The 15,725-nt window shown below is 40.1% G+C and overlaps 1 protein-coding gene across 1 annotated transcript; it reads left to right on the top strand.

The window, feature by feature from the left end:
- Positions 1-4,919: 4,919 nt before the first annotated feature.
- On the top strand, positions 4,920-8,875 carry LOC140012685 (uncharacterized). Its single transcript, XM_072060966.1, has 2 exons — positions 4,920-5,384; positions 8,744-8,875. The coding sequence occupies exons 1-2, from the start codon at positions 4,920-4,922 to the stop codon at positions 8,873-8,875; spliced, it is 597 nt and encodes a 198-aa protein (XP_071917067.1).
- The last annotated feature ends 6,850 nt before the right edge of the window (positions 8,876-15,725 follow it).

Raw genomic sequence — 15,725 nt, 5'->3', positions numbered from 1 at the left:
AATGGAATGAAATATATTGAATGGATTGAATGAAATGAACGATTGAATGATATTGAATGATTGAATGAATGAAATGGTATGCTATGGCTGTATACATCGTTGGAGTGACTCTCCTCGACTCATAAATGTTAAATGGGGGACACCCAAACTCATAGGCCGACCTTGGGACTCGAACCGACATGGGATTGGTCGGGAACCTTGGTGAGTCATGGGAATGAAATGATAAGTTTGATCTATTGGAGAGATTTCGCTTGGCATACTCGTATACTATCGTCGTATAAACAAAGTTCGGGCCCGATGCGGTATACGGTGGACGGAAATGAGAAGCAAGTAGAGTTCTACGGATTGGAAATACCGACCCGGTTGACGAAGAGTCATCACGGGAAGGTATACGAATGAGATTGGCAAAGCAAGTGGAAATTAGCTCCTGAGAGCTACCATATCCTTGAATTGTTTTTGTTTAAATTTCGCTTGAATTGTTAATTACTCGATTATTATCATTTTTCTTGTTAATTGGGATTGTTATTTGGACAACGTGCTTGCATGTGTGTTTCTTGGCCTCACGAGCAATTGCTCACCCCGTAGATTTGTTTTCCTTAACAGGAATGGACAGAGAGTGAAATTCGGAGAAATCCCCTTTGGATGTACTTTTGTATTAGGGTTTCAAGTGTAAATGACTAGATATTTTGGCTGTTGTATATTTTGGGAATTGATGTAAGAATTGGATAACTGATGTATTCTGAACTCGTGGTGTAAGACTTGGCTATTCGATTATGGAAGCGACTTTTCTTTATTAGGCTTGTATTAATCGTTATGTATCGTTAAGCATGAATCGAATTGTCTTGAGTCCTGGCGAGAGTTGGGCAGGCGTCCCGCGGATACCCTTTGGTTCACCTTAGGGAGAAGTAGGGGCGTCATTGTTGGTATCAGAGCGCTAGGTTAGAGATCTATTTGGAAGATATACTAGAAACCTTACCCTTAAGATTTGAGATAGGATGACTTAGTCATACTTTAAGTGATATTTGAGCGAGTATCATGCCCCGAGCCCGCACGTGCCTGTCACATGACATCCGCCGTACTCCCAAGTCCCACTCAAGAATACAAGGCTACATTAACTAGTTTAACTTTAAAAGTACTAAATAATTTAACTGAATAAAGTGCGGTACAAATCACATATGAAAGAAAGTCTACGAATAATCAAGATGTTCGTACATTTATTCTCCAATTGAAACAGCGGCAACAAAAGTAAATAAGACTAACAACTAGAAGTAGCTAGCCTGCCAACTTCTATTCATCTAAAACTAATAAAAGTCGTCCTCAGGGTCTTCTACGTAAACCAATTCATACTCTTCAGAATCTGCACAAATGGTAAGAAGTGGGTTAAGCGACACATCGCTCAGTAGGTAATATTTACCCCTCTGTTGGACCATGCTCTCTTAATTTTATAGATACATATATATATAAGTACAACTCAAATCGTTTGCATATCATTCACATCCATAATTTTGAAAGTAACGTCATTTATAAAGCAATCAGTAGTAAGGAATGACAAGCAACTTAAAAGCATCTTATTGATAATTGTACATGAGAAATCGTAATGTCATAAATCACTTTATAGCAATTCATAAGTCTCTTCATATCCATTCATGAATCATCCTATAAAACGTTGCATTTTAGTTCATAGATCATTTCAACTCAGCTCATAAATCATCCCGTATCAGCTCATAACAAGTACATGTAATGACCGGCTACTGAGTACTCAGCCTAGAGATTAAACCCCTTCTAGGTGGGCGACCAATAGATTTCGCGACTATCGATTGATCTCATTTCATTCTTGGGTCAATCGGCCGGACTTTATACCAGGCTACCATGACCTTGCCAATCGGTCGGACTTTATACCAGGCTACCATGGCTTTGTCAATCGGCCGGACTCTATACCAGACTACCATGACCTTGCCAATCGGCCGGACTTTATACCAGGCTACCATGGCGATTAGATAGGACTATAGCCCCTACCGTCTATTCCATGACTGCTCTGAGCTTTACTTGTCAAAATTCATTTCATATATCATATACATAAATCTTTGCTTTCATAAAAGATTCAGCTCATCTTGTATATAAGAACATATCAAAACATTTCAAATAAGTCACATGGCCCATTTTGTATAGTAAAATATAGCTTCCATAAATATCCAAGTAAAGCATTTAATCAAACACCTTTCGAGTCAACACAACAAAATAGGATTGAAAACAAGAATTTCATTTTTGCACATTTGAAATCTCAGAAGGGTAAGTACCACCTACCTTTGTTTAGCTGCTCGAGTGGAACTACCTTAGGTCCTTGTACCGTACCTATCAAATGCATGAGTTCCCTAATTAGTTGTTACTTCCTATAGATGCATAAATATACAAAAATCTGCGTAAGTCAAGGATTCGTGTCTAGCCCATTATATGAACCCTAATAGCATCTTCCTTAAATTGATGATTTCTATTTTTGGAAAGTTTCCTAATTTGGAAAGTTTCTATTTTTAGAAAGTTTCTTAATCGGAGCGGCTTTCCTTTTAGTAAAGTTTCCTAATTTAAAAGAGAATAATTACTCATAAACATGCTTATTATCTTGACAACTATCTTACCATATCAATTTATAATTTATAATTATTCCTTGCTATTATTATCATTATTATTAGTGTTATCATCAACATTATTATTTACTGCTATGATTATTATCATTAGTGTTATTATTAGTACCATTATTAGCATTATTATTATTATTGTTATTTTAAGCATTTCGTTTAACAATTTAGAACTTATCTTACCTTGTCTAATTTGGCTTAATACGGCTAAATTACGGTGTTTTAGGTTTCTACTTGAGTATCTTATACGTAATTAACTAAGTATAATTTTACATGACTAAACCTCAATTCCAACAATTATATTAAATTGGGTCCTGAATTTTAATGCCCACTATAAACTATAATTTATAGTTTTAAAATTTATTTATTAGACATTTACTACATTTTATATTATATTTTAGTCCATATCTAATTTGTCATATTAATTAGAATGTGGGTTGGACCCATGAGGCCAACCATGTCTGCTCATGGTCGCCAGAGAGTCTTCAATTGGTTGGCCGACAAAGGCCAACTATAATCTTGCTTCAAAATTTTTTTTTTCTTTTGGTCTTGGGTTGGCCGAAAGGCCAACCTTTGGGATTCTTCCTCTGCCGCCAGAGATGGCGGCCCCCACTTTTTTTCCTGTGGCGTTGCTTCTACAACGCCTGGCGTTGCTCCTTCACCGCTACTCTTCTCATTTTTTTTTCTTTTTTTTTACTTTCGACAGATTTGGGGCAACCCATTCATCTAACATCCTATTTTTACTAAATCAAATATGAATCCTCCTAAATCTCATATACCAGCATATATCTCTATATATAACATAATACATATCTGTAAAATCTTTAGGATAATTAATCCGACTAATAGAACTTAAAAGAGAAGTTTCACATGAATTTAGGACGTACGAGTTTAGGGGCCTAGTCGTCTGATTGATTGATGGCGACGCCTGATTTTCCTTCTCTACTCTCCGACGGTTCTTGCTCTAAGGGGAGACAGACAATGAAAGGTAGGGAATAGGTTTTTTTTTTTCTTTGTTGTTTTGATAAGTATGCTAAACCCTAATAACCACCCACTAGTAGGTAGTTTAGGTAGGAGTTTTAACTATGGTAAACTTTCACCCTATTTTATCTCATCTTACCCCTTAATTAACCATTTAACCTAACTTGCAATTATTTTTGCTTTTACCCATAATAAATTACCATTTAATTAAATTGGGCAAGATAAAATAAGCCCAAAAATCGTGGGTTTTACAGTGAGCTAGTGACTAAGTTTCTAATTCAAAAAGTGTGGTTGTTTTGTAGGGATGGAGAATGGGAACGGGACCCCTGCAGCTAATGGGAATGGCCATGCTAATGGCCATGTAGAGCCTCCTAGGCCTATTTACTACTGAGCTCTAGGTGGGAGAGCACGCGTACACTATTCGCCCTCTAATAGGTATCCTCGATATTCGTGTAGGTTGACATTTGCCTACCCGAAGCACCTTGTACTAGCTCTGGACAACGAGCATCGTCAGTTGGTGAACACCAACCGAGATTTCCTTGAGGAGGTGGAGGAGCTGAGACAGATGGTTAGTGCTCAGGGTAAGGGGATCGCTGAGCTTGAGGATGTACTAGCTGGTGAGGTGGCTACGGCTGAGGTCACCCGTGATGAGCTCCAGAGGGCTAGGGCTCGACTTATTAGGTTAGGTGAGGAGGTCCGAGATCGGGCTTCTGGGATCCTAGCAGACATTGATAGGTTGGTCAATGAGGTGATGGACCTTATCCAGAGTCCAGATCAGGAGGAGGATCCTGAGGAGGAGATTCCACCTGGTAGCCCTACTGTGGACTAGACCCAGAGTGATTGACCCTTTTGACCCTTTTGACTGATATAGTTAAAATTAGCTGGGGTGATGCTAGTGCTAAGGCCATTGTATTTTTGTATGACTATGTGGCCTACTTTTGAGGCACTTGATTCTACTTTAGTCGTATGTGACTGAAAGTGCCTTTGTGGCACCTGTGTGCTGTATTTTTGTATTCCCCCATAACTTGCTAATTGTATGGATCTTGACATGATAATGAATGTAAATTATGGCTATTTTCAATGTTTTTCGCTATTGGTCTTTGTTTTAAGTATTTTCCCCACGTAATTGATTCATTTCTTGCACTAGGCACAGCTAAGATAATGGAAGGACAAAGGAGTGGTCAAGGTCGTGGGCGAGGGACTAGACAAGCCCAACCTCAAGGGGATGACCAGGGATCGGCAATTGGACCAACCCAAGGGCAAGGGAACATAAAGGGTAACCAAGTGGCTACTATCATTAATAGAATGACTGATATTCTCGAACGGTTAGCTGAGAGACAGGGTCCTGGACCACTTAATCAAACTGGGGGACAGGATAGAGGGGAAGATAGAGCCTTCGAGAGGTTTCTGAAATTTAACCCGCCTAAGTTCATTGGTGAACCTGATCCGGAGGTAGCGGATAATTGGTTGGAGAGGATGACCAACATATTCGCCAATTTAGACTATACCGAGAATAGGCGAGTGAATTTTGCTGCTTTCCAATTCGAGGGAGTGGCTCGTGCCTGGTGGGACGTGATAAGGGGAAAGTGGGAGAGAGCCCAAACCCCTTGGACTTGGGAGAATTTCACGAGAGAATTCAATGAAAAATTTCTGCCGCCTTTAATCCAAGAGAAGAGAGATGATGAATTCATCAAGTTAAAACAAGGGACTCTTTGTGTAGCTGAGTATGAAGGGAAGTTTACTAAGCTTTCTAAGTATGCCCCTGAATTGGTGATCAATGAACGGAAAAGGATAAGATGGTTTATACAAGGGCTTAATGTAGAAATCCAGGAGGGCTTGGCCGCAACCCAAATCTCTACATTTACTGAGTCTATGACTGCCCCACCTCCCCCTAGGGCGTACCCCAGTGCTCGCCAGGACTCACTCACTCATAGTTCAAGAAAAATAACGTACATCCATAGAACATAAATAAGACATCCACTTCAACTTAATATATACATTCAAGCTCAAATCCAGATACAAAGCTTCTACACACCAAAATACTTCAAAGTGTTTACAATTCGAGTACAATCAACCCTAGTCGAGTGCTAACGCGAGTACCATTTCAGAACTTCAAAACTAGACTACTTTGTACCAGACTCACGCCTCGCTCGTACCCCCTGTACGGAAAACAAATGGCGTGGAATGAGCTAAAATCCCAGTGAGGTTCCAAATAGCAAGTTGACCATTATTTAAAAGTGCAAGTAACGCGTAGCAAAGTAATGAGCATGAAAAATTCATAAAAGTGAGCAATAACACTTCAAGTAGCAAATCTCAAAGTGAGCGAGTGTAAAGTTTTTCTTTTAAAACGAAACAATAACACGATAAGTACTAATCATTCCAAAGTATAAGGATACGGATGGCTCTCAGGAGCCAAATTCCCATTGCATTACCAGAGCTTGATCAAGTAATAGTTGACACTCCGTCAACTTTCAAGTAACCAATCCAGTAGAGCACCACTTAAACAACTCTCCGTCCACCATCCAACCCTTACTGGGCCCGAACTCCAAGATAAACACTGGTGGTAATACTCAAGTATACTGATTAGTCGAGGAGATAACACTCCACTCGACAACACTAGATACCCATGGTTCGTTATCTAATCGACCAAGCCCTTGCCGGCTCGACTCGATTAACTAGCCAGTGGGGTTTGGGTCCCCCATAAAGTCGATGAGATATCATCTCCAATCGACTGAATCAAAATAAAAGTACGGAGACGGGATTGAGAGGCACCTCCCACTCACATTGAGTGTGGCACATGCTGCCGCTCAGCACTTACAAGTCAAGTACAAGTATATCAAGTCAATTGCAACAATAAACAAGTATATATCATATTAGGGCAAGTGTGATAAAGTACACCCTTGTCCGATCAAACAAATTACATATCATTAAATCACATTGGTCAAGTATTGAAAACAAGTGTCCAGTTCAATCAGGTATTTGGAAGCACTCACCAAAAGATGCGGTGCCTTTACGGGTTACGTTCGGGTATTACTCCGTGTGTGGAGTCCAAATCTGCGATAAAACATTGTTTAAGAGTTTTTGAAAGTAACTCAGGTTCGAAACTTAAACGTTTCGTTTAACGAGAATCAAGTAATTGAAACTCATTTAGAGAGTATTCGTAAAACTTATGCTCGCTCTTAAAACTTTGAAACTTTGAAGCAATTATACTTTGAAATACCATTTGAGTCGAAGGAATGTAGAAAACGTATTTCTATTAGCCGTAAATTTCATTTTTCCAAGGATACAAGTTTCGGCCGAATACTAACTTATATACCTCTATGAAAGAGAACTTGAATACCCTAGACGATTCAAGTAAGATTCGTTCCTGAATTCGTACTCAATTCGCGAGTTCCTCTACCTAACTCTCGAGTGTAAATTTGGGCAGCACGCCCTTTGTGTTTACCTATTTTCCAACCATTTATGATTTCATTATTTTTCTCAATTCAGCCCCAAAACACATACAAATAATCTCATCACAATAGCCGTTCAATAGGCTCAAAATCATCCAAGTACAACACAAGTATATTAATCCAATCGAAAATCAAGTTTTGAAGGCAAAAGACTAAATGGCAGATTCGACATCTTATAATATTTTGGTTACAACTAGAGTTGTGTTTATCGGATTGGTGTAAACTTTATACCATTTCGAAGCTAAGACAAAGGGTTACAACTTTCATGAACACAACTCAACCCAGTTCACAATTGATCCTGGTCGAAATTACAGATTACAGAACCAAAATGTCCTTGTCAGTACGGTTGTCAGTACTGAATTCAAATGACAATAACTCAGACTACACAGTTCCGTTTGGGGTGTTTTCAGATGCGTTGGAAAGCTGAAACATAGGGCTAAAACTTTTGTGTTTGGCCAAAGACTGGTTTGATATGGATCAAAGTGAAAAACAAAGCCAAAAGTGTGAAATCATAAAACTGTCCGCAAAATGAAGCTTTTGGCAGTCAGGGGTATTTCGGCCATTTCACATCATACAGAGCTCGGATAGAGCAACAATTTTACAGGCAGCTATAAAACACCATTTTCTACAACTTTCATGTTTTGACCTAAGCCTAATTCAGCCTCTAACATAGACGAACTAAGCAGGTCAGAACAGGGCAGATTCATCACTATCCATGCTGGAACTTTCTCTACTAAAGCTGGAAATTTCAACCAAAGCTAGAAAACCATATACCAAGGCTTAAAAGTTCACATCAAAGTTAAACCATCTCATATCAAAACTATCAAGTTCATCTCATGGTTGGAAAATGCATATCAAGGCTTGAAATTGAACATTAAAGCTGGAAACTACATGCTACCCTAGCCAAAACCATAAAATCTTTCATAACCATGCTTCTTTTAGCCTTAATCATTGTGACAGGCCCACCTCACCTTAAGGCGAACCTGAGGGTTCGATGGACCGCCTGCCCAGCTCTCGCCGGGACTCGAAGGCAAAAGCAAATAAAAGCTATTCACACGGCAAAAGAGTACTATTCGCATTATATACATCGGCAAAAGAGTTCTATTTACATCCCCAAAAATGACTACCCATACCATTACATCCTTATGTCATAAGCAAAAATTAGGGTTTTAATAAAATTCCAAATTAAGGTTTTTTTTTTAATTCTAAAAGCAAAATCACATGTAAAGAATTACCATCATCCTTAAAATCAAATTTTATAGCAAAATTTAGCACTAGTAATCCTTATTCAAAATTAAGGACGAATCGGGATCTCACAACCTCCCCCCTTAGAAGAATTTCGTCCTCGAAATTCATACATTCGGTGTCCCTGATCGGCCTAGAAATGGTTCCCTTCGTCCTTGATTTATTTCCTCCCCTCGACTTCTGAGGGCACTGAGCAACTAGGTGTTTATTGCTACCACATCGGAAACATCGCCAATTTTTCTCTTCTTTCCAACAGGTATCTTTCATATGATTAGTGGCCCCACAGACATCACATATTCTTTTGGTTCCGAACATTGATTCCCCATGTGTGACACCACTTTGGGGCCCTTTTCCTGCTTGATCTTCCCTTTGTACCTTGATTCGGAGTCCCCACTGGTCGTGTACCATCGGCTTCCTTACTCCTCTTATTAGGTGGCTCGCTTCTCGGGCTTTGCCCACCAGTGTAGGTATAGGTGTCAGATGGTGTTCTCTTCTGGTCACGGAAAGCTTTCACCTGACTCCTTGCCGTCTCTATTCGCTGTGCCTTTTCCAGGGTCTGGCTGAATGTATCCAACTGGGCAGCCGCCAGTGCCTCTTGTATTTCCACGTTTAACCCCTGGACAAATCGACGAATTCTCTTTCGGTCTGTTAGCACTAACTCTGGAGCAAAACGAGAGAGTTTGATAAATTGTGTCTCGTACTCTGCCACACTTAACGGCCCTTGACGCAGGCGGATAAAGTCATCTTCCCGTCTTTCTTGAATAATCGATGGCAAATACTTCTCGTTAAACTCACGGATGAAATTGACCCAAGTCCAGGGGGTCTGCTCTCGTTCCCACTTAGCCTTTATTACATTCCACCATGCTCGGACTGGTCCCTCAAATTGGAAGACAGCAAAAGATACCTGCCGTTCCTCTGGATACCCGAGCGCAGCGAATATTGGCAAACCGTGTGTATATATATAACTTTTGAAAACTTTTGTATGTCATTTTGATTTGTAAACGCTAAAGTTCAGATGTGAATGTTTGTTGCTATTTCGGTTGGGTTCTGACGGGTCGGTCACTATTCATGGCTGACTTCGGATTTCATTTTTTTTAAATTTTGGGTTATTTTACCATTTTTGACCTCGTTTACGCTCGTTCGTAAGTTCCGGATCGCTATAGATAGTTCTAGTCTGCATCGTGAGTCCTGGCGAGAGCTGGGCAGGCAGTCCGCTCACCCCTTTGGTTCGCCTTAGGGGGAAAGTGGGGCTGTTACAATTGGTATCAGAGCCTACTTCGCGTGGTCCTCTGCGCGGAGTGAGACTGGGCCAAGTGGTGTATGGTCCTGATTTCATGAATATGTCTAAGTGCTCGTTTGAGCGTAAGTTATGAACCAGACATGCCATAAGTGTAAAGATCTTTATCATGGGATTCGAGGAAGATAGATATGTATGTCGGGTAGGAATCTGTAATATAGATGATTTACTCTTGGGACTGGCCAGCTCGAGAGGTGAATTGTCTTATTTCGGATTCTTGTGCCTGAGTACTCCAGAGTTGAAACGGTGTTAAGTATGTGAGATTTGCATAGTGGGAACATGACTAGGCTTTATTTGGCTGGAATGAGTCCATGAGGTTATTGGATATCTAGTTTGCATGGTAAGTGACGTGAGGGATCGGACGGGGTTAGTTTAATTGGGTCTGGGACTGGAATGAAGAATCTCGTTTCTTCTGACTCTGAAGACGAAGAAGGTACAGGCCATTGGTTACTTTAAATTTTGAAGAGAAAATTTCGAGGGCGAAATTTCTTTAAGGGGGAGAGAGTGTGAGAACCCGTATTGCCCTAATATTTTCCTAGGGTTTTTCCCCTTTAATTGCATGTTTTCTGCATTTTCTGGCCTAGGAATATTTTTTTGGTGGATTTTATGAGCAATTATAGTTTTAAGATGATTTTTCTCGTATTGGTGAATTTTAGAAAAATTAAGCATATATATTGGACGTGGGACCCACGAGTGCGATAAGTTCGGAAAAATTCGGCCAATAAGGTTAAGTTTCGGATACTGTGTAAAATTGATCGGGTGTTAAGAGATAAGTAGAGTGGGTGAATGATTGATGTGAGAGGTAAAAGAAAAGATAGGATTGCATTTAAGGAGGTGACATGTGTCGTCGTCTCATTCGTTGGACTTTAAGAATTACTATTCACTTTCTTGACTTTTTTTGACCAAAGGAATAAATATCAAAAAAATGCACAAAATTCACCATTTTTTCTTCTCCTTGTGGCCGGTTCTCTTTGAGCAAAGAAGAAAGGAAATTTTCCCAACTTTCAAGCTTCCATTATCACTCAATCTTCCACAAACCAAGCCCTAACCGGCTCGAATAGTCCAAACAGGTCTTAGATCGGGCCCACGAACTCACGAACTTTGCAAACTTCACAAACTTTACTCGAAAGTCGCCCCGAGCCACAAGCTCAAGGGTTTTGGTTCCAAAAGGTTCATATACATATGCCAAGTACAATTATACATTCAAATTAGGGTTTAGGTCGAGTGCGATAAAGTACACCCTCGCCTAAGTACCCTTTTCACATATCTCAAACACATAGCCAAGAAAACACATCAAACTGGCCTGAATACTTACTCAAAATACCAAAAGTAGTACGAAAGCAAAATCGCTTCGCGCGTTCGCTAGTAGTGGGCCCCACCGGCTCCGCCTAGCTCACCGCTGTCTGAAATAGAAGATTTTATCACAAACGGCCACTAACATGCCCAAAACAAGCAAAACGGCAAAACGACACGCGCGCACGTAAATATGACGGACGGAAACGGAAACGGCAGATTTGATACTCATTTCTAGTTTACCCATAAGTTGAGTTACGAATATCGGATTAAGGCGTATGAGATGCCAAATCGAAGCTTAAAGGATGAATAACAACTGTTATGAAGACATCCAGAACTAAAACTGGAGGCTTCAGTCCCAAATGACCAAACACAATCACTTACGAAATCTGGCCAATGCACAAATGGTCAGTTTTGAGTGTGAACTGTTTTCTATGCTACACATGAGAAGCTCAGCGAGTAACCATTAAAATCAGTAATCAAATCGGTTTCACAATATTTCTTTTCAATGATGTCATAAATCAATGATGTCATAAATCAAATGATAAGTCCAGAAACGATTACAGCATTTACAAAACATTAAATATGGAGTATCAATAATTCAAGAAACATGTACAATGGAAAGCGATAGTAACATTCATGAAAGGATACATTCATTCTCCTGACATTTCCTCGCTCATTTGATCATTTATTTCATTTCATTCACCCCGTCCCTGGCTTTTGGCCAGGCTCCACCAACCTACATAGGTAATACTCGAGTATACCAAACGTTCACCCAAGTTCCTAATCGCCTGACCGAGTCCGCTTCTGGCTCAAGACGACCGGTAACAAGGGGCAATGGCCAGTTCAGCCCAAAAGGCTTACATTCATGCGCAAGTAACATTTCAATCGAAAATTTCACATTTATCGAGGTCGAGTGCGATAAAGTACACACTCGCCTCGAAAACTCGTTTTGAAAATCATTATAAGCGCTTAACACGTTATCAACCAAAATACAAGTCATGAAGTCAAGAAATATAGCAAACAAGGCACACTCACATGCCAGCACGCATGATATGCAAGAAAACATTTCAAAAGTAACTTTGGAAACAGTTCAAAAGTAAATTATGTAAGAAACGGATCATAAATAACTTTAGAAGTAGTTTGAGGTCACTCACCTCCACGGCTCACAATCCTCGTCCAATATAGCCAATTTCATCATTCAAGTCCTTTAAAAGTTCGGACAGCACTTCCCCTGAATTTGCTAACTTTTCCAGCCATCATGGCTTCATTATATCCTCAGCCAGTCCCAAAGGTACACACACAACAACGAGTTCATCCCATAGCTATTCAGCAAGCTCCAAGTAGTACTAGTACAAGTCAAGCTAGGGAAAAGTTCCGGAAATGAAGGTTTAGCTCAAACCAGAAAAATAGTTTTGGACGTCACTTTGCGGTAATGGCACAACTTGTACTACGATTATCGGATTAGGGTGTAAGACCCACCATTTCGAAGCTAAGAACCAGGGCTATAACAATGTAGAAGGTCACTCAGTCCAAATCCCAGCACAACTAAGTCAAAAATGCAGAAAACCAACCCAGAACCGTAATTGCAGGTTCCCAAATCACACAATGCTGTAATGAACACAACTCAGTCTATACAGGTCCAAATGCCGAAATTCCAAAGGCATATGTTAGATAAGACATCCAGCTACATTTCATCAGAAGACACCAACTTCAAAATCCAAACTAATTCAAATCAAAACACACAATTACAAGTGCAGTTCGCACATTCTGATCACCCAGAACAGCAACAGTAAAAACGGTATAAATCACTCTACACTACTCCAAATGCCCTGAAATTTTGCAGGCACTTCAAAATCATTAATACCTACAACTTTCATGTTTTGAGAAAATTCCAATTCGGCCTCTAACTATGACCTAAAAGTTCGGACAGAATGTTCAACCAAGAACCCTAATTTTCCAGAAATTCTTCCAAATTCAAAATTGATTGCAATTATCACTAATTCACATCTACTAGAGTCATTTCCCCTCATTAACAACCATCATAGATGACCACAACATCACATTCATATTAAACCAGCAAATTCATCATAAAATGGAAAACTTCACCAAAACTCTTCAAATCAAGAATATGATAGCCAGCCTGTATAGACTGACTTGGACTGATTACAGTTTTGTGTGATTTGGGAACCTGCAATTACGGTTCTGGTTTGGTTTTCTGCATATTTGACCTAGTTGTGCTAGGATTTGGACTGAGTGGCCTTCTACATTGTTATAGCCCTGGTTCTTAGCTTCGAAATGGTGGGTCTTACACCCTAATCCGATAATCGTAGTGCAAGTTGTGCCAATACCGCAAAGTGATGTCCAAAACTGTTTTTCTGGTTTTGAGCTAAACCTTCATTTCCGGACCTTTTCCCTAGCTTGACTTGTACTAGTACTACTTGGAGCTTGCTGAATGGCTATTGGATGAACTCGTTGTTGTGTGTGTACCTTTGGGACTGGCTGAGGATATAATGAAGCCATGATGGCTGGAAAAGTTAGCAAATTCAGGGGAAGTGCTGTCCGAACTTTTAAAGGACTTGGTTGCTTTGCATTTGTGATCTAAGGCTTGGATTTGAGCAAGGCAATGCTATATGATGGATGGTTTCAGAGCCGTGGAGGTGAGTGACCTCAAACTACTTCTAAAGTTATTTTTGATCCGTTTCTTACATTATTTACTTTTGAACTGTTTCCAAAGTTACTTTTGAAATGTTTTCTTGCATATCATGCGTGCTGGCATGTGAGTGTGCCTTGTTTGCTATATTTCTTGACTTCATGACTTGTATTTTGGTTGATAACGTGTTAGCGCTTATAATGATTTCCAAAACGAGTTTTCGAGGCGAGTGTGTACTTTATCGCACTCGACCTCGATAAATGTGAAATTTTCGATTGAAATGTTACTTGCGCATGAATGTAAGCCTTTTGGGCTGAACTGGCCATTGCCCCTTGTTACCGGTCGTCTTGAGCCAGAAGCGGACTCGGTCAGGCGATTAGGAACTTGGGTGAACGTTTGGTGTACTCGAGTATTACCTATGTAGGTTGGTGGAGCCTGGCCAAAAGCCAGGGACGGGGTGAATGAAATGAAATAAATGATCAAATGAGCGAGGAAATGTCAGGAGAATGAATGTATCCTTTCATGAATTTTATAAACCCTAACTTTCCATTTTTCCATCCAAATCCATAATTGATTGCATTTATCAACAATTCACACCTACTAGAGTTATTATAGTCCATTGCCAATCATCATACAAGGCCACAACATCCCATTCATTTTAAACCAGAAAATTCATCATAAAATGGAAAACTTCGTTACATTCTGAGCTAACATATGCCTTTGGAATTTCGGCATTTGGACTTGTATGGACTGAGTTATATCGATTACAGTTTTCTGCGTTTTGCAAACATGTTTTGGTGAATCTGGTTTAGTATTTGGCACATTTGACCTAGTTGTGCTAGGAACTGGATTGAGTGGCCTTCTCCAATATTGTAACCCTGTTTCTTAGCTTCGAAACGGTGGGTCTTACACCCCCATCCGATAACCATAGTGAATTTGGTGCCATTACCGCATATTAAGGTCAAATACGGTTTGTGATCCTGTTTTGCAATTCTGGTATAGTGTCTTGCATTTTTGACCTTGTTACATTCAAAATTGGACAAAGTTTCCTTCTTCAACATTGTAGCCCCTTAAGTCCCGGATATCCCTGTAAATTTTCAGGTTAAACGGATTAGTATATCCTGAGCTATAAACGAAATACTCAGACCTGTTTTGACCGTCAAATTCTGTTACGTTTTTGGACAGTTTATGACTGGAACTTTGGCTTCACATTTGACTAGGTTACAAGCTGTTTGGGCTTGCAACCAAAACACCAAACTTATAGCCTTATATCAGAGCTTTCTAACGCCCTTGGAATTTCATGAATCGGATTTATAAAACCTGAGATATAGCCGAGCAAATAAGGCCTGGCCGTGAAGATGACCATTTTCTGGTCAGATCTGTTTTGGTCTTGATGACCAATTTTCGTTCCGAATTTGGATTGCCGACCTTCATGAAAGTTGTTCCATTTGGAATGAACTATCTAACTGCCAATTTTCAGCTCTTTTGACCATGTGTAGCATAGAAAACAGTTCGCACTCAAAACTGACCATTTGTGCATTGGCCAGATTTCGTAAGTGATTGTGTTTGGTCATTTGGGACTGAAGCCTCCAGTTTCAGTTCTGGATGTCTTCATAACAGTTGTTGTTCATCCTTTAAGCTTCGATTTGGCATCTCATACGCCTTAATCCGATATTCGTAACTCAACTTATGGGTAAACTAGAAATGAGTATCAAATCTGCCGTTTCCGTTTCCGTCCGTCATATTTACGTGCGCGCGTGTCGTTTTGCCGTTTTGCTTGTTTTGGGCATGTTAGTGGCCGTTTGTGATAAAATCTTCTATTTCAGACAGCGGTGAGCTAGGCGGAGCCGGTGGGGCCCACTACTAGCGAACGCGCGAAGCGATTTTGCTTTCGTACTACTTTTGGTATTTTGAGTAAGTATTCAGGCCAGTTTGATGTGTTTTCTTGGCTATGTGTTTGAGATATGTGAAAAGGGTACTTAGGCGAGGGTGTACTTTATCACACTTATACCAACTGTGACGACCCCACTTCTCCCAAGGGCGAACCCAAGGGTATCGGCGGGCCGCCTGCCTAGCTCGCGCCAGGACTCAAAACTTAAAGCAATCAAACGAGATAGCTCGAAAGAGCACTATATACAATATATACAATCCCAAAAGTTATATTTACATCT

This window comes from Coffea arabica, chromosome 8e (genome assembly GCF_036785885.1).
Source record: "Coffea arabica cultivar ET-39 chromosome 8e, Coffea Arabica ET-39 HiFi, whole genome shotgun sequence".
NCBI classification, from domain to species: Eukaryota; Viridiplantae; Streptophyta; class Magnoliopsida; order Gentianales; family Rubiaceae; genus Coffea; species Coffea arabica.
Note: the sequence above shows the minus strand (reverse complement) of the source record. Positions and strands in the feature narration are given on the sequence as shown.